This window comes from Porites lutea, chromosome 12, assembly GCF_958299795.1.
Source record: "Porites lutea chromosome 12, jaPorLute2.1, whole genome shotgun sequence".
Lineage (NCBI taxonomy): Eukaryota > Metazoa > Cnidaria > Anthozoa > Scleractinia > Poritidae > Porites > Porites lutea.
In genome coordinates this window covers 21401809-21420225 of record NC_133212.1, presented here as the reverse complement: position 1 = coordinate 21420225, position 18417 = coordinate 21401809, and the positions used below count along the sequence as shown (strand labels likewise).

The 18417-nt window shown below is 41.5% G+C and overlaps 1 protein-coding gene across 1 annotated transcript in view; it reads right to left on the bottom strand.

Annotated features, from left to right (window-relative positions):
- The window catches only part of LOC140954055 (uncharacterized), a 45626-nt gene that overhangs the window by 20500 nt on the left and 6709 nt on the right, over positions 1 to 18417 (bottom strand). The window contains exons 11-13 of the mRNA XM_073403457.1: positions 16263 to 16390; positions 15999 to 16087; positions 15281 to 15595 (exon numbers count right to left, since the gene is read on the bottom strand). Coding sequence (XP_073259558.1) covers positions 15281 to 15595; positions 15999 to 16087; positions 16263 to 16390 — 532 coding nt within the window. The remainder of the gene's footprint in view (positions 1 to 15280; positions 15596 to 15998; positions 16088 to 16262; positions 16391 to 18417) is intronic.

Here is an 18417-nt window from a genome sequence, read left to right as displayed (position 1 = left end):
TCATGATGCCAATCAACCTCTCGAAGAATCCACTCCACCACGGCGCGCGGGACATGTTAAATTTCCATCCGATCTCCTTTGTGGCTAGATAGTTAAAGAGGTTCTCGTCTTTCTGTAGGGTCGAGAGCCACTTTTTCATTGCTTGAAAGGTCTTGGCGTTGTCACTGACTATCAAATCTGGCGCGCCTCGTCGTACAACGAACTCTTTTAAGCCTCGTTTTGAACTCTTCGGCTGTTATGTCCTTACAAAGCTTCAAGTGTACCGCCCTTGTACTTGCGCATGTGAACAGTGCAACGTAAGCCTTTCCAGTCTCGCTTCCAGATTTGTACAGGAGTGGCCCAGCAAAGTCTACCCCAGTGACGTTAAACGGCTCGGTGAATTCTGTTCTGAACTTCGGCAAGGCTGAGGTGGGTTGAGCATTTAGGACTGTCACGCGGTATTTCTTGCAATAGTTACAACTGCGTCGAACACTCTTAACCAGGGATCTCAGTGTTGGAACCCAATACCTCTGTCGCACTTTGTTCATGGTCGCCGCCACTCCCCTATGCAAGGTTTGTACATGGTAGTGTTCAATGATCCGACGCGCTAACGCTGATTCTCTCGGAATGAAGATAGGAGTGTAGCCCTGGATTCTTTCGTTGCACCTAATTAATCCATCTTCATCTTTGGCCAGTCTGAGGTCAGTTTTCATGTTACATGTCTCTTGTGTAATCTGAATCCATTTTTTCTCTGCTTTTCCAATTTCAGACTTGGTGATTGGTCCAACCCGTCTTGATTTCTTACAGCCATCTATGAATCGATTCACATATGCCGTTATGCGCAGTAACTTCCAGTAAGGGAACTTGTTCAACAGGCCTTCTGCCCAGTCCTTCACGGCTCCATGCGCTTTGTCCTCAGCCAGTAGCATTGTTTCTTTCTTGTGTCTCTCCGCTCTGGCCTCATCCGTTTCCAAAGTGGCTGGTTGCTCAGGTCTTGCGGACTCATCCGATAGCTAGCTTGGTCCCCTTAGCCAAAACTCTTTGAGCTTGTTTGACGCTGATCCTCTTGTACCAAGGTCACTGGGATTCTCCGTTGTAGGGACGTACCCCCAAGTTCCTGACACTGTGAGCTCGCCAGTTACCTTCACTCGATTGCGTACGAAAGTTGTCCACTCTCCACGATTCGCCAGCCAGCAGAGTACTGTAATACTCTCTACCCAGTTATGGTAGGCTGTAATGGGAAAGGAAGCCAATGCTCGGCTTACGTTGTTTTCAAGTTTCGCCAACGTGTGCGCGGCGACCAACTCCAGACGCGGGATGCTCATCTCTTTTGGCGCAACTCTTGATTTGGCTGCAAGTAAGTTCTGGTCTACTGGTGTCGAGTCTTGATATGACACAATGTACAAAGCAGCACAAACAGCAACTTTGCTCGCATCCGCAAAACCATGAATCTCAAAGTGGGTTCGATTATGCTTGAAAACACAGCGTGGTACGGTCAAGGTTGGCGCTTTCTGCAGGCTGTCTCTCCACGATTTCCATTCTCTTTGAATCTCGGCTGGTACTTCTGTGTCCCAATGTAACTTCAGAAGGCATACTTCACTAAAAAGGAGCTTAGCAGTGATAGTGACTGGGGAAGCCCATCCTAGCACGTCATAAATGCTGTTGATTGTTGAGATCATTTTCCTCTTTGTCAGAGGTTTGTCCTCCTTTAAGCAAGTTTTGAAGTCGATACTCAACGTGTCGTGCGCCTTGTTCCACAGTGTGCCCAGGATTTTAGTTTCCTTGTTTCCTCGGTTTCCTATCAGACTCTTGGCGTACGTCTCTTCTCCTTCCGTGACTTTCTCAACTGAATTTAGCTGTTCCACGTTACTGTGCCATTTGTGTAGGGTGAAACCGCCCTCTGACATGATATTGGAAGCCTCTTCTTTAAATGTAGCCGCGTGTTCTTCCACATCGCCTCCCCCCTGAATGTCATCAACATAGGTGTCTTCTAAAAGCGCCTGCGCTGTGGCCTTGAACGCTTCGTCGTAACTTTTGATGTGCTTCTGTAGAGTCGCCCCAAGGATGTACGGACTCGACGTGGCTCCAAATATCACTCGCGTAAAACGGTACTCCGCTATGTTTCTGTCCGTTAGGTTATCGTACCATAGGACCCGCTGTGCATCTCTATCTTGTTCTTGTACCCGAATTTGGAGGAACGCTTTCTGAATGTCTCCGGTTACACAGTGTTTCCGCATCCGGTTCCGGAGAAGAATGTCAAACAGGAGAGGCTGTAATGGTGGTCCAGTCTCCAAACAATCATTGAGAGAGGGGGTCTGGGTGTTGGCCCTTGATGAACAATCGTAGACAATTCTCATCTTCGTCGTTTCTGCTTGCTCCCGAATGGCTGCCTGGTGGGGAATGTAGTGCACTACCTCGCCCGTTTGATGAGGGGGTACAGGTTCCATAATTCCAGCGGCCACTTGTTCCTGCATTATCTGATCGTAGTCCTGCAGCTTACCCATTCTCTCCAGCTTCCTGGTTGTACTGTTCAGTCGAGCCACTGACAGGTTCTTGTTAGTCGGAAGTGGTACATGATCCTCTCTCCACGGCAACCTTGTTTCATAAAAGCCGCCTTGCGTCTTATTTAGCTGCTGGAGAAAATCTTCGTGTAAGTTCTTGTTCTTTGTTGTCCTTGTATCTTTGAGCCCTAAGATGTCCAGCGAGCACAGCTTCTCAAACTCTTCTTGACCGGTCGTGAGAAGGAATTGCTTTTCTGCTGTGACACCTTCTGTCACCGGTCGACTTCCATAAACAGTCCAACCAAGCATCGTGAATTCTACGCCTGGATCTTTGTCAGGATCCACCCCCAGGATTAATGGTTCTGTAGTACGAATCCGTTGGTAGTCTGCTGCCCCCAGAATGACATGGACTGGCATAGTGTCGCTTCTTGTCGCTTCCTCAGTAAAGGTTAATCTCCTGAATCTGCCGCACTGTTTCTTTAGGGCCTTGATGTTAGGATTGGGCAGGTGAGTCAGTACGTCTTTTTCGGCGTTAATACATTGGACGTCGATTGAAAACCCTTCAACGGCAAGTGAATGTACGGTAACACTGTATACTTCTACGATTTTCCGCATTGTCCCATACATCTGTTCTATGCAGCGTTGCTCTTTCCTTGCAGGTTTCAAGTTAAGTTTGGTTATCACATCTGTGCACAAGTAGGAACTCCCAGCGCCCGAATCAAACATCACATGCACTTCCTCTTCGCCAATTTTCGCTAGTACTGTTGGATGAAGGGTACTGGCGTGGTTCATGAGTGTACTCATACTCTTCTCAACTCTTGGATTCTGAAATTGATCAAGTGTAGATTTTTCTTGGTCGCATATCGAGGTGTGATGTTTCCTGTTACAGTTTTTGCATCCTCTTGACCTGCATTGCGTCACGCCATGACCTCTACCAGTGCAGTTCCAGCACAATCCACTCCTTTGTAATATAGCCCGTCTGGCGGCTGTATCAAGTACTTTCGTACAGTTAAGGCTGTTATGCTCTTGAGAATTGCAGTACACGCAATTAGGTTTGCGGCCTGTCTTTCCCCCATTGTTTCCGAAAAGAAGCTTTTCGGGCCTTTCCTTTTCTTTTATCCAAGGGCGGTGCTTGAAATCTTCCGTCTTTCTTTTGTTGTCTTCGCTGTCTCTCAAGGGGTTTCTCTCCACGTACCTCCGTAAGTTCTCCACGAGTTGTTCCAACCCCCATTCCTCCCAGTCGTCATCCTTTTGAACAAATATTTCTCGCACCGGACCCAGCTTATCCATCAGCGTATACACCATGCTTTGAGCGGACGCTAGTTTCTTCATTGTATTAAGGGTGCGAACTACTCTTGAGAGCCTATTATAGAAATCGTGAATGATCGCGATCTTGTGAATGTTGAATATGGCCGGAAGTTCCTCTATCTCTTTTATCAGCGCCTTGTGTAGTTTGATATCCTTTCCATATGTTTGCTCTAAAATCCGCTTCGCTTCGCAGTATCCATCCTCTGTGTGCGGCAGTCCGAGGATGTCTTCTTTTGGCTTGCCTTTTACTAGTTCCAGAAGGCAATTGAACTTACTTATTTCTGAAATCGCGGCACCATCCCCGGGGGGGGGGGGGTACTGCCATATATGGGCTATATAGGTATGTGCCGCTGTGAAGGGTATGGTTTTCAAGCAGTTTACTCTAGGATAGGGTATATAAATCAGAGCGTTTGGCTCTAGAATAGGGTATCATTTTTCAAGAAACTGATCAGTTGGTTGAAGATTTTATCTAGACTAGGGAAACCGGGAATTGCCACTCAAACATATAAAAATCAAATCGACAAGTTGAAATTTACGCAACTCAGCCCCGGGAGTAAGTGAGCTAGTGACCTCAGTAGTTTCTGGAAAACAGCTACTCTAGGATAGGGGGGGGGAGGGGGTTTGGGGAGTTTACTCTAGTATAGGGTAGCAAAATTCAGCTGAACTAGCTCTGTTACAGGTTAAGGGTTCCAGGGTCCCAGCGGCACACCCCCACCCAGAAAATCCTAAAGTGCCCCCCCCCGGGGCACCATCCACTTCGACCGTAAATTGATTCCAAATCGTAACCAATCTTTGTAATCGCCGGAAAAGGGCGTTATTGTGTATTTCTGTAATTTCACTGATTGCGGCGCAGTTGTGTTTTTCCCGGCTTTCGCTTCTTCCATACGTTGTAACTGACTTTCTGTAATTTCCTTTTCGAATTCCAGCTTTTTTCTGTACCACTCTTCTTCTCTTTGGTTTTGAACAAAAATAGCCTCCTCGATTTCCTTTTGTTGATGCAATTTGAGCTTCGTTTGCTTTTGGTTCACCTTGCGTTGAATATACAATTGCTTCTCAAGTTCCAATTTTGCTTCTTTACGTGCGATTTCCTCCATTTAGCCTTTATTTGGTCGCGTACTTTTCTGAATGGTGAAATGTCTTCTTTGTGATCCATTGTCCATTGTTTGATGTACTCCAAGTCTTTGTCTGTCTCCATCAAGTAATCGGCGGTCGCATCCTTTGATTTTTCCAAACGCTTAATCAATTCTCCAATCTGCTCGTACGTCCCAGAAATATCCTCTGCATTTCCACTCGCTAAAAGTTCCTCGATTTCGTCCAGTTTTAGCTTCGCTACTTCCTAAATTTGTCCTCCGTTTGAGCCATGCTGACGTGAACATATAATTTTCCACTCGCTGCAACGTGTGTTGATTTCAGTACGAAGAAACAACCTTGTGATCCTGTTAAGTCCTAGTGAGTCCTGGCAGGGTCGCCACCTTTCAGTGTGGGGAATCTAATCTCTGGCCCCAATTCCCTGTGACACTGAAGACTCGCGTTGTAGAAATAAACGTATTTAATGCCTATAAAATCCTAGAATGTGTAACAATCAACCGAAAAGATCTCAGTTACTCCGTACGTGCTCTAGAAAACCTATCCTACTTATCACGTGATTCGAAATTCGATAGTTTAATCACTTAGCAACATGAAAAATAAAAGTAACGATTTCTTAAGCTGTAAAACAACACGTCACGCAGTCAAAACATTTCTTACATTTATAGCTTGTTTTCAGTTATAGACACTAGCTGGCTTCAGGAGTGAAGTCTAATTGCAGAGAAAGATTTAATGTCTTCTTTTAAAAACCAAACTCAGTCATTGAATGAATACTTCAAAGTCAGATCAAACTGAATAAACGGCTTCAACGGCCTAGTTTATAAAGTGTGAAAACACTTCCCGTTAGACTCCGACAATATCGTCGAATGTACTGCACCTTAATTGGTTGGATAAAGTGACGCATGTAAGAGTAAATTTTCATTGAGAGTTTCAGTTTCAGTATATCGGAAAAATACGTCAAGCAAAGTCGTTCAATATATTGCATACATGAAAAAACTAATAGCTGAAGGCTTAAAGGTGACGTAAATTAAATAAGTAAAAGAATTAGGAATATTTTTCAAGCTCAAATTGAAGCCATGAGTACAATCTCTCTTAACGGACACCTCTAAAGACGAACACCTCTCTAAGATTAGATTGACACTTGGTGTTTATCCCTGCCGTTCTTCAGTCATTTTACTGTTAGCAACTGTACTCTCTATAAGACTGACACCTTTCTAAGACAGACAACGGACATGCTTTTGAAACCGTCAACGGACACTTGAGAAGTCCTGATGGAGTGATAATACCTCAAAAAGGAAACATAACAGTAAATTGCAAAATTTTCTAATATTTTGGAGTCTTGCTTAAGACACGAAGCCGTGAACGAGTTTGCACGTGATGAACGTGTGATTGCACAATGAGAAAATGATTATTCTTCTTCTCTGTTACAATTTCCTAGTTTTAACTGCTTTACCGTTAAACAGGACGAATGCAATACGCACGACTCGCTTTTCGTATCTTCTTAGCGTAACGATATCACAGAGATGCATTCAATACGCCATTCCGCATTTATTAAAAATATCTTCCTGTGTAACTTTCCACCCAAGAGAGGATTATCATCCCGTCTTGTTCTTACTACGTCATAGTTTTTGCGCAATCTTCACCATCCACACTATGTTCTCGCTTATCGTACTGAAGTGTAGAACTGCAAGCTAACATGAGCAAGTTTTAACAACCACGACATGAGTTTAGTATACAAGGAACAACTGTGCATGGATGTTACTAAAACGGGCAACGGGAAAATGAACTCTAGCTCGATCAGTAAATTCATTGCCAATTCTCTGTTTTGTTCCCGTTTTTCCTTTTAGTAGCATCCAACTGTGTATTACAGTTTTTCTTTGCCGTCCCTGTACGGCTACGACGTGAAACTTCTAAATTAAAGCACAGAGTTTTGTGGGGGTCGTAAACATGCGATCACGAATAGATTCTCCTACAATTGAAAAAATTCAGCGAGTTGCAATAATCGCAATTTGACAGGTGTACAGTATCGATCCTTGAGAAATGAGCCGTTTTTGCTAGAAGGAATTTCGTAAAGTTAGGACTGTAAAGTATCGTGTCACAGCAACACTTATAACATGTTATAAGATCGCAAAAAGTAAGACAATTTTTGCCTCTTCGTGAGCGGGTAGAACAGCGCTACTTGTTCTGGCTCCTAAAGTCTTAATGGGAGTTTAGGGGACGGTGAACTATGATTAATCAAACCCGCTGGTTGGAGTGTCTTATATTTGAGAGTTAACATCTTTTCATCCAAAATCAAATCCGTTTCTTTTGTGTAACCGGGAGTATATTACCCTTCCTGCTTTCCTAGTTCCTTGCATTTATCCGTTAAATTCCCTTACAACCATCACCAAAAGACAGCTACATTCTTCTTTCGAAAAACAGTACTTTTCCATAAATCACGTGTACAGTTCATTTCCAAGGTTACAGTTGTATATGACGCGCACGGAATGACAACGCATGTTTTGCGGAAACATGACTCCGATCCCCTGATGCATGACGCTTTAGGGCAACCCAAAGTGTCGAGTTGGAGGAATATTTCTCAAGAGTTCTTTTCTAGATTAAATTTGCCAATCCCAACCCTATTAACATATTTGTCTTATGGACCATCTCAAAAAATTGTTCAGGGTAACCTCTCTACAGTCCTTGTTGCTCATGCAGAAAGGCCGCGGTTGCCATTTAGCCTCACGCCTTTAATATAAGTGCATGTTGTTAATTTCAGACACGCAAAAAGGCAGAAAAATTTTACTACGTTTACTCCAAAAGGCATTTTGAGTCGAATTTGTGTGTTTTAAGGAATGGATTAAATTCCGTTTTCACCGGCAGTACCAAATAATTTGATGCAATCGTCAAACATCAAAAGGTAATATAGTGAAATTTTGGTCTCGCAAGAATGTATACGAACAAGACCAAGAGAACATTGCGGAATTCATCAAAAGGTGAATAAACGTCTAAAAGACTGAAATTGATGACAAAATTGACGTAGAAATCATGAACCTTGCTGAAAATTCTTGAAGGAATCAGTCATGAATCATTGGAGTAAAATACGACGGGGGTAACAAACATCACAATTTAACGGATTCCGCTCCTACCCCCGACACTTACCTTAATTTGTTAGTGGTTTAGTGGCTTGTTTTGTTTACTGTTACAGGTGCGGTCAAGTCTAACTGCAGAGGTAAAGTTTAATTTCTTCTCTTCGCTAATACCACACGAACTTTCATTGGATGAATGAAGTGAACACTTTAAAGTGTAATCAAACAGAATAAATTTCACACGCAGTTCATAAAGAGTAAACTCCGCTTCTCATTAGACTGAGACAATTTAGCCGTATATGCAACTAATTGGTTGCATGCCAAGAATGACGTACCGGCTATGAAAGTAATTTTCCGTTGAAGTTAACTCTAAAGGAGATGTTGCACGAGACGATTCGCAACAACGATTTTTAGCGCAACACAGCATTGCAACATTGTTACGACATTGTTTCTAATGGTTACAACATTGCTACAACATCGCAACGCTGTGTTGCGATAAAAATCGTCGTTGCGAATCGTCCTTTGTAACCTCACCTTAAGACTGATATCGATGACATGGTTTAATAGAGTGATTTTACTTAACACGTGAAACAGTATCTAAAAATTAGTGCCAAATAGTCAGAAGTAAACAAAAGAAAACAATAAAATACAGCGTAGTATTTGACTATCTATTTCACGGGTTAAATCACTCTATGTCCGCATTGTGGCTACAGTTCTCTTTACAAAACTATCCGCCAAAAGTCATAACAGGACTACAAAGATATCTAGAGACAAGTTGCTACAAGAAAGAATAAATATCTCTCTTGGTTGCCATAACTGATTGTAGGCCCTCTTTTCGTTGTATAATCACTTTCAAGTACGAACAGTAAATATAACAACCTTGGGGCTTAAACATTCCAATGCGCCGTCCAAATTTTGCGTGTATATTCGCGGTAAACAGGATGGCTGGGATAACGGACAACACGCTTCACGTAGCTGTTTGGCGCAACAACATCACAGAAATCATTGGATATATACAACTAACTGCAGGACTTAGAGCTATTTAAAAAGGTGAGATTAAAATAGCGAGAGCGAGAAGTAGAGAAAACAACAATGGTCGAACTCTTATGACTCTTAGCTTTTATACTGGATACTTTGGAGATACTTTGAGCGGCAATGTTTCGAAAAATCCGGCTAAATGATTCTCCAAAACCAAGGGGTCTGAGGCCAAATGGCCTGAAAGGGTGTTGACAAAGATTGTCACAATTCTTTGGAAACGTCTGGCTGTTTTTTTGAAAACCTGTCTACCAAAAAATTGCATTCAAGGAGTAAATCGGATAAAGACATACGTGCTCAAATGATTAATTCATTCATTATATTCGGCTATGCTTAACTCATTTTAACTTTACAAATGAGGTCAACATCTCGAAGAAACGGTGCGACGACAACGAAACGATATATAACGCTGAGAAGCCAGGTTCCTACAACGCATAATGCTTTACAGAACTGAGTGAAGATTGAAAGATTTATTAGCATGTCACTAACATTACGACGCAAGGATGGATATACTTATTTAGCAACTCGGTAGCACCAAACAGTCTTGGTCTTTTTTGAGGTTTCCATTCATTGATGTTTCTCAATTCACAATCCGCTGGGATATTGTTGAAGAGCCTCAGCGAATGAAACTTTGTCGAGAAGCACCCCCCCCCCTGCCCCCTGTCCCCTACCCCCCCCCCCCCCGTGACTTCAAGCCTCACTGTCAAGATTTAGTCTAATTCAGTTTAATAAGAACAGTGTTTAACAAAGTTGATGCGAAACAAAAGCGTCAACTTCAGCGGCTAACAGGAGAACGCCTGCGTAGCAAGCATTTCCGTGCGGTTTCGGAGCAAAGAACGAGGAACGAGAGTCAAAGATCGCGCGAAAAATGACGCGAATAAATGAGAACCAAACGAAAACGCTTGCCACGCAGGCTACGCATTAATCATTGGTAACGTTAGGCGCATGTGTAGTATAATGCGGACTTGTCCATTACTTATAGGCGCACTCTAAAAGTAGACTACCACACATGCTGAGTAATTGTTGTTACTTATAACCGGACACAGAGAAAGTGATGTGTTGAGCAAGTGACCGAAACTACAGACTTCTCTTCTCGTCGAGGTTTTCTTGAGACTCCACCTCTTGTTTCAACTGCTTAACCATCTTGGTTAATTCCTGAATACTCTGAAATGTATGTAATTTAAAACAATAATAAAAAAGTAGAAATAAAAGGAAATACTAACAATCCCATTAAAAAAAGTGGCAACGCTAGCTTACAATGCAGCAAGCAACACAAAACTTTACAATTCGTCTTCAATTTTTTGGAAAGTTACATATCGTCGTCAACTCTCACACCAGGGGTCTTAAGTTGGCCGTTCTTTAACAAGCTTTTGTATCTAAATATGACAGTGACCAGAAATTGGTTGACATATCAACAAAAACGCATTCGAAAAGTGGGTGGATTTGTTTCGCAACCAGGCAAACTTGAGTCTCTCTTCCAGTCAAGTGCCTCATGGAATGCTAAGCCCACGTTCGTTGGCTTTTTCCCGTACAAACCGAAAAATAACCACGACTTTAAAGCTGGTAAAAAGGTTCTTGGTTTAATCCAGTTGATCCCTGCCGCTGGTTCTCACTAATATTTTTGTATTAACATCGAACGAATTGCATCATAACAAAATTACTCCGAGGAATTCCGAAGGTTGCGCGATAGCCTACAGGATTCCTGAGGTTACCCGAGAAATTTCGAAGATGACCCAAATCCTACCGAAAGTATCTTCCCGAAGATACTACGCGAAATATGATTCATTTCATATATTTCAATTCATGATACTACGCGAGTCGAGCAATTTTTCAATTCTAAGACAAACGCAGAGTATCAATCCTTTTGCACCACTTCATGTGATTTCCGTAAATGACCTAATAAACGCCCAGTTCCAAATAAACGCCTCTTATCTAATAAACGCCCTGTAACACGCTCCCTCTACGATGTGAAAATTGTAGAAGACGCCCCTCTCTCATAAACGCCCCCTGTCTAATAAACGTCCCCTATGAGAATTACTCCAAAATACTAGGAATTAGCAAAAAGGAGCAAAATCATTCAATTCATTCAGTTACTTGCCTTATTAACAAGACTTTGCGCATTTCATCTTGTCTAAGGCCAAGTTTAATAAAAGGATAGACTAACGATGACAACACAATAACCCTGAGAGAGGATTCTGACATCGATGTCGGAATTTGAAAGAGCGATTTGGATCTCGTAGACGTATTAATTGATGGATCACATATTCCGCTATTTCTCAACTCCGTTGATGTTTTCGCCAAAGCATATTAGTTTTTTTGAGCTTGTTACAGTAATGAGAATAAACGCCCCTCTCTTTTAAACGCCTCCTATCCTCGCCTTTCTTAGGTCATTTCGAGGCACCTTTTCCGCCCCACCTCCAAAGCCAGGGAAAAACGCTTTGGGGACTAGGCGAGTTGCAGTGTATGTAATAAAGTGGGTGACCTCTGCATCCAAGAAATTTTTTTTGTGACAAAATCTCCGTTACGTACGTACCTACGTCCACCCCTTTTTAGCGGGCTTGAAATGTCACACTTACTAACTTGAAGTCCAGGGTATACATGTATATGTTGTGGTTCAGTTTTATACTTGGTATATCATACATTACCATACCCAAAAACAAAAGAAAGAAAGAATTTAAACCAAGGATAAAACTGAACCACGACATATACAATCTCTGTTAAACTTGACATTGTACATCCATGTTATGGTCATGTGACAGCTGTCAAAAAAGGTATACGCTGACCAGTGTCACATGACTGTATCGCGAACTCAGGTGTACAACTAACTGAGGCGACGTATTTTTCAAATTTCTCCGCTGGCCAGTTGTTGGATTTTAATTGATTGTAAGTTCAGGTCAATTTTTTTTAGGAGGAATCAGATTGCTTCTAGCTCATGATGACAAATGTTGAATTACTGCAGAAAGACTTTTCTTAAAAGATGCCACGAGAGCTTCACTTTTGGCCATGGTTAAATATATATAAAACTGGCAATTGAAACAATACCCATCATCACAGTACTTAATTTTACGTTACAAGACCCACCTCTGACAGGCTGCTGTCCCCACTGGTGATGTGCTTCAGTCCCAAACCTTTTTAAGACAAGAGCATAGTTCAATGGTTCAGCCGAATCAATATAAAATCCTGTCCGCGATAGACTTAATTTTTTTTGTTTTTACAAGACCGATTGCAAAAAAATAATATGTAGGATTAATTTTCATCCACATGCAAGTCAACTAACTAAGAATGCATATAACTTCATTGGCGCTGACTTTGGGAATGCACTTTTTTATTGTCATTTCCGACAATTTATTCAGTTAACAGTAACAGCGTTTCTATTCCTCTCCTCACAGTTCTACTTGAATACATCCCTCTTAATCGGCAGCCCGAGGTTCTATATATGTAGTAATCATAACTATAACAAAATTCGCAAATCTGATTGGTTCTCAACTGCCCTGATTTCAGCCTTAATTGGACAGTTTAATAGGACAGTACGCGTCATGCCTAAGTAATTGGACAGTACGCGCCATCACGCGCGCGCTTAAATGGCTTTTTTTTCTCATTGCTAGCGAAAAAATCTTGGAATTTCTTGTGTTTTGATTTTAAAAGAGCCCTATATATCACAAATTTTGTTAAAGTTATGATTAATTGGTAACAGAACTTCGTGTCGTCCAATTCGGTCTGTAATCATACTCGTGATTAAACAAATCGGGCTCCCGCTACGCGGTCGTCCGATTTTGTTAATCACTCGTATGATTACAGACCGAATTGGACTCCACTCAGTCCTGTTACCATTACTTATAACTCCTTTTCAAAGCTGTTTTCATTTCCTTTTAAAATGTATTGAAACTGTATAGCTATATGTTAGAAAAAGAAGGAGACATCTCGTGGTGATCGCTGATAAACCCTGACTAAATCAATCTTCTTTTACATGGAAATAATTGTGGCTTTAAAAACGCTGTCCGAAGTGAACACTCATTTCGTCCCTTAGACACCCAAGAGGTCTCCTTCATTTTAAACTCGGTTCTAAATGAAGTACTGGTTCGTTACCGTGTGAGGAAGACAATTCTAATGACCATTTATTTGCTCTGTAAGTGCTCGTAAATGATGTCACCACGCCAAACCTGTTGTAAACCTGCCTACGAAAAGGGAAATTTTGGTTGGTACATGAATCGTCCAAGACCGACAAGACTAGAGATACAGCTATAGCGTAATACTTATGCAAAAGTACTTCAGTAAAATTGTATCAACAATGCATTCTAACCAATAAACGTTGTTTACTTGTTTTAGAAGAAAAAAGGATCCATCATCGAACGCAGATGTTTTAACGCTGCAGTCAATTTATCTTTGATGATTTTTTTTCCCTTTTTGTTCTCTTTCGTTTGTGTTATTTTCATTTTTACAGGCAATATTGACTCTTTCGAACATTTATTACTGTAAAAAACAAATTGACGCCAGTTTTTTATCGCCTACGGCTCGAGGTTCCACAACACTTTGACAATGTTATGACTTCATTTTATCATCAATAAGGAGACAGATGACAAAAAACTGGCGTCAATTTGTTAAACTGATGGCATGGAAAAATTGTGAATACCATCAGGTTTGATTGTTACAAGCCATCTTAATTTTCTGTTTAAATGATAAAAATTCTAAACTTATACACCTTCACACTTAGGTAGCTTGAGAAAACAGCCGACATTTGGCGACGCTACCACTGGTTTCCCGCCAAATCACGTCTAAGAAACGAGCGCAGACATTCCATACTGACGCGTCACTATCCAGATCTGGGTAGTGCTTCTGATTGGTTGAATCAAATTTCCCACGCTGCACGACCAATCAGAAGCACTACCCACATCTGGGTAGTGACGCGTCACCAGCATGGAATTTCTGCACTAGTTTCCTAGACGTCATTTGGCGGGGAAACCAGTGGTAGCGTCGCCAAATGTCGGCTGTTTCCTAAGGCTGACAGTAAGGTTACTCACTTCAATAGCGCCACTGTATCTCCTCCACCCGAATCACTGCCCCATCCCACTTTCCACTCAGAATTACGCAAACCCTTTCGTTCAATTGCCTCCACTTGGTTCACGTCTCCACTAACGGAACTTTGATCCAAATAATAAGCAACCTACAAATAAAACACAAATCTTCGCCAACTTTTAATTTTCAGTTTTCTTGAAGGATATAAACAAGGTCTTTTCTTAGCTTTTTAGCGATTCTCCAAATTTGGCATGTGTGCTGCAAGACTTGGCTAGGGGGAGCCGGACAAAAAGTTTAGATTTCTTGTGAAATGTTTGTGATCCATGCAAAAACCCATCAAAAGTTCAACTCAGTTATGTATCTTATAGCGAAAACAAATTTAAACTGTTCTGCGGTGTATCATGGACGAGCCCAAGTTGTTCAGAATTTAAATACCTTGGTATTAGAGGTACTTACCAAGTTCAAGCTCGAGTTCGAGTTTATTTATTAAGACAACATCAGTAATTTTAGACGGAATAATTTCGTTAATACTAGTTCCTTCGTGAAAGAGTACTTACAAGTACTACGTTACTAATAGAAATGCCCGCGGGTAAATTGAGAATCCAGTTCACCGGTTCGTAGCTACCAAGGACGAGAACGATCGGTCTCTTTGACTTTCCGCGGCTGACGATATTCACAATAGCGTTTCCGGCAGTTGGTGGACGTCTGTTAATAACCTCATAAACAGACAGTACGTGGACCTCGTACTGCGTAGAACTGCTGTCAGGAGTGCAGCTGTAGGTGGTCTGGCGCTGTTGGTTGTTATACCTTGGTTTGGCAAGGGCTGTAGCAGAATTCACCTCGATTTTGCATCCATATACATCAGCTGAAGAAATGAAATAGTAACTCAGAGTGTCAGAGATGGTGATCGTTTTGCGGGTTGTGCAGAAAGCCACTATTCACCCCGACTTCAAAGAATAATTGTTAGTAGTTATAGATAAGTGCAAAGCCTCTGCGTTAATCAAACAGGAGCCATTGACTATTTTCCATTTCCCCATAATACACTCTGTCTGCCCCCCAAATTTTGCATAACTTATTGTCTTAAAATGCTCTTGGAAAAATGCAATACTCCCAGGAGCATTTAAAAACAATGGTTTATGCAAAATTTGGGGGGCAAACAGAGTGTATTATGGGGAATTGGAAAATAGAGAATTTTTATAACACACCTAAACTTATTAATGCAATTTTTACTGACACATGTACCCGATATCTGAGGTTTTAGCTTTTCGTTATCATAACGAGACAACTTACGCAAGCAAGTGTCATAGTTGTAGCCTTGACCAGTGCAGACGCAATAACCGTCTTTGCAGACAGCCTTCATTTTGGAATATTGGCCAGTACAACAGAATGAGTTCTGCCATTTATAACACTTTTGCCTGTGTGGATTGGGTGTAGGTGATGGTGAGGTGCTGTATGTAGGTACAGGTGTGGAAGCTGGTGTCCCGGCAGCTGTTGGAGTTGGTGTGATGGTGGCAGCAGAGCTGGGAGTTGGTGTACCGGCAGCTGTTGGAGTGTCTGTGATGGCGGCAACAGCTGAGCTGCTACTGAGGTTTCCATACCCCAAACCTGCGCAAAGATAAATGCCATCAATGGTCTAGCGAAATCTAAAATTGATTGAAATTATAGTGTAACCTTGCACAAGAAGTGTTTCCAAAGATTCTTTGCGACCACAATAATCAGGTTAAGTAGGAAAATGGTACTATTTGAACAAACCGCCAGTAGGTTCAAGTAGTTATGGAAAACATTACTTAAGTAGGTTGAGGATGATCGCCCTGGTGAACGTAGTCCGGAATAGGACTGTTGTTGACAGTGACAATAACAGCAGTCCTATTCAGGACTACGTTCACCCGGAGTTCAGCTGGACGATCACGCTCAACCTACTTGTAAAATGACTCCTGGGTTCAAACCTTTCGCAAAAACATCAAAGTTATTTCGGTTGTAAAGAAGATAAAATGTTATTTATACGTACCGCTTGAGGAGCGTATCACCAGTGACCATTCATCTGCTATGTAAGTACCTGTAAATGACGTAACCACACCGAATCTGTTGTACACTTTTCTATAAAAATAAAGGCAAAATGTTAGTTGATATCCAAAATGAACAATGAACAATAAAAAACTTTCGTATATCAAAATTATCAAGACCTCAGCAGACTTGAGGTTACTTGTATTTTTTTTTCTTTAAGAAATGTGGAATTCCCTCAAATAACTTCGCAGTTTAGTTAGTTACTTACTTTAGAAGCTCCACTGTATTTCCTCCCCCCGAATCACTGCCATATCCATAATGGTAACTCTTTTGTTCAATTGCTTTCACTTGGTTTACGTCTCCACTAACGGAGCTTTTATCCAAATAATGGGAAACCTGCAGATAAAACCAACTCTTCATTATCAACATTTCGATCAGTCCTGACTTGTTTGAAAGATTATTTCTTTATTTTACCATAAAATGATAGCATCACGGAATATTTTGGAATTTTGGTTAACATAAATAATGTATCTTTCCCTTGAAATGATACCTTCTAATCAATAAAAACCATCAAAACATCTGTCTTTTGTCATTGTATACACATTTACATAGTTCTTAAGAGTGTCATGATCGCAGACATTGCACACTTTCTAATAATTATAGTCCATTTTACAGTTACAGGTGGAAATGAGGCTGGAGTTGACCTTGTTTTGATACAACCCTTCCCGCTTTATTATGTAAATCATGTTGTTCTTATGGTAAGTAGTTTTTTTAGGCATAATTTCCATATGAAAAGGACAGAGGTCAAAACAAGGTCAACCTCGGCCACGTTCACACCTTACAGCGGGTAGAATTTTCGACCGATTGAAGAATTTTAACAGAAACTTTGTTCACACGGATTTCGCGCTCATCACACGGAACTGTCGAACCAGCTTGAATTTTAACTTCTGTCACAATCTCGGCCCCAGAGCTCTTGTGCGCATGGCTTTTGTCAGAGGTTTTACCATCTGCTCATGCGCAGAGCGATACCTAAGCAAATTCAAAGTGGCGTCTCCCAGCTGAGTGACCATGATCCATGCAACGTCGCCTTATAAACCGTTAAAAAATTTAGCCGGTCACTGTGTTAACACCTCGCCGTTCAAATTTTTGACCGTACCGGTCAAAAATTTGACCTCGATTTTACCGTTCAAATATTCGAACGGTTAGCGTGGTTCCGTGTGAAGGGAAGATCTAAACGTACGAATTTTCGACCGGTACCGTCTGAATGTTGCCTCAAGCTCACATTCACTCAAAGGCTAGCATACTAAGCTCACAACTGTAAAATGGTCTATTCAGCAAAAATTGCTCAGTTTTCAAATGCCTCGGCTATACATTTATTTTAAGTAAACAAAATATTGACCAGACGTTGTGTTATATAAACTAAGGAGTAAAAAGTTTAAAATCCTGGCCCAAGACTATCGCCTGTCACTCAGGCTATCCAATGTGGAATACATCATGTCTATCAGGGGTAAAAAGACTTTGTAAAAATTATATTGCCCGATCGACTATGAGAACAGCAACATTGCCTACCCTATACCATAATTAATTGCAGTGACTTGTCACTGAGCAACTGAAGAATGATTTTTTTAAAAATATAATTCCTGCTGTGCGAATACAACAACAACAAACAAATTTATTCACACTTGCTTAATTTATTATGACGGAGGAAGATTAGCGAGAGTAAAAATAGTAACCCTAAGGGTAGGTGCTAGGGCGAAAGAAGGAAGGGGGGAGGGGGAGGGGAGAAAAAAAATACGCCCTTCTCTCTTCCCGCCCCCTATCCCGCTCCTTTTGACTCGCCCCATTTTCTCCCCTCTTTTCGAGTTTCAACATGGCGCTTTTGCGAGCAAAACATTCGCGCGCCCGAAGAAAACGCCTGCACTGCAGGCTACGAGACAGAGGAAGGAAAAAGACATATTTTCCTCGTCTATAAAGATGAACTAGACGACAATTACAGTACAATAAATTAAAGATCATAAATGAAATAGAAATGAATAAACCGCCAACAGTAGTAATAACAAGGGAGACTAAGATAAAAGCGAAGTAACTTGCGATGAAGTAGAAAACAACTTTATAAGACGAGGGACTCATCATAACCGTCTTCTGAAAGGAAGAATTTCCAAGTAAATCCTTAACTTTTTTTCTCAGTCTTTTTCTTCTTTTAACGCGGCAGGATTAGCTAAGTCGATAGAGCCCTTCACTGCAGAACCACAGGTCGCGGGTTTGATTCCCGGTGTTGGACCTATACTGAGGATCTTAAAATAAATGAGTAATGAAGGCACTGTCTTTTCCAGGCAAACGGCAAGTCTTTCGCGTAGCTCAAATGACCACAACAAATGGCAGCCCCGTCTCCACTAGGAGACGTGAAAATAGTGTCCCCTGCA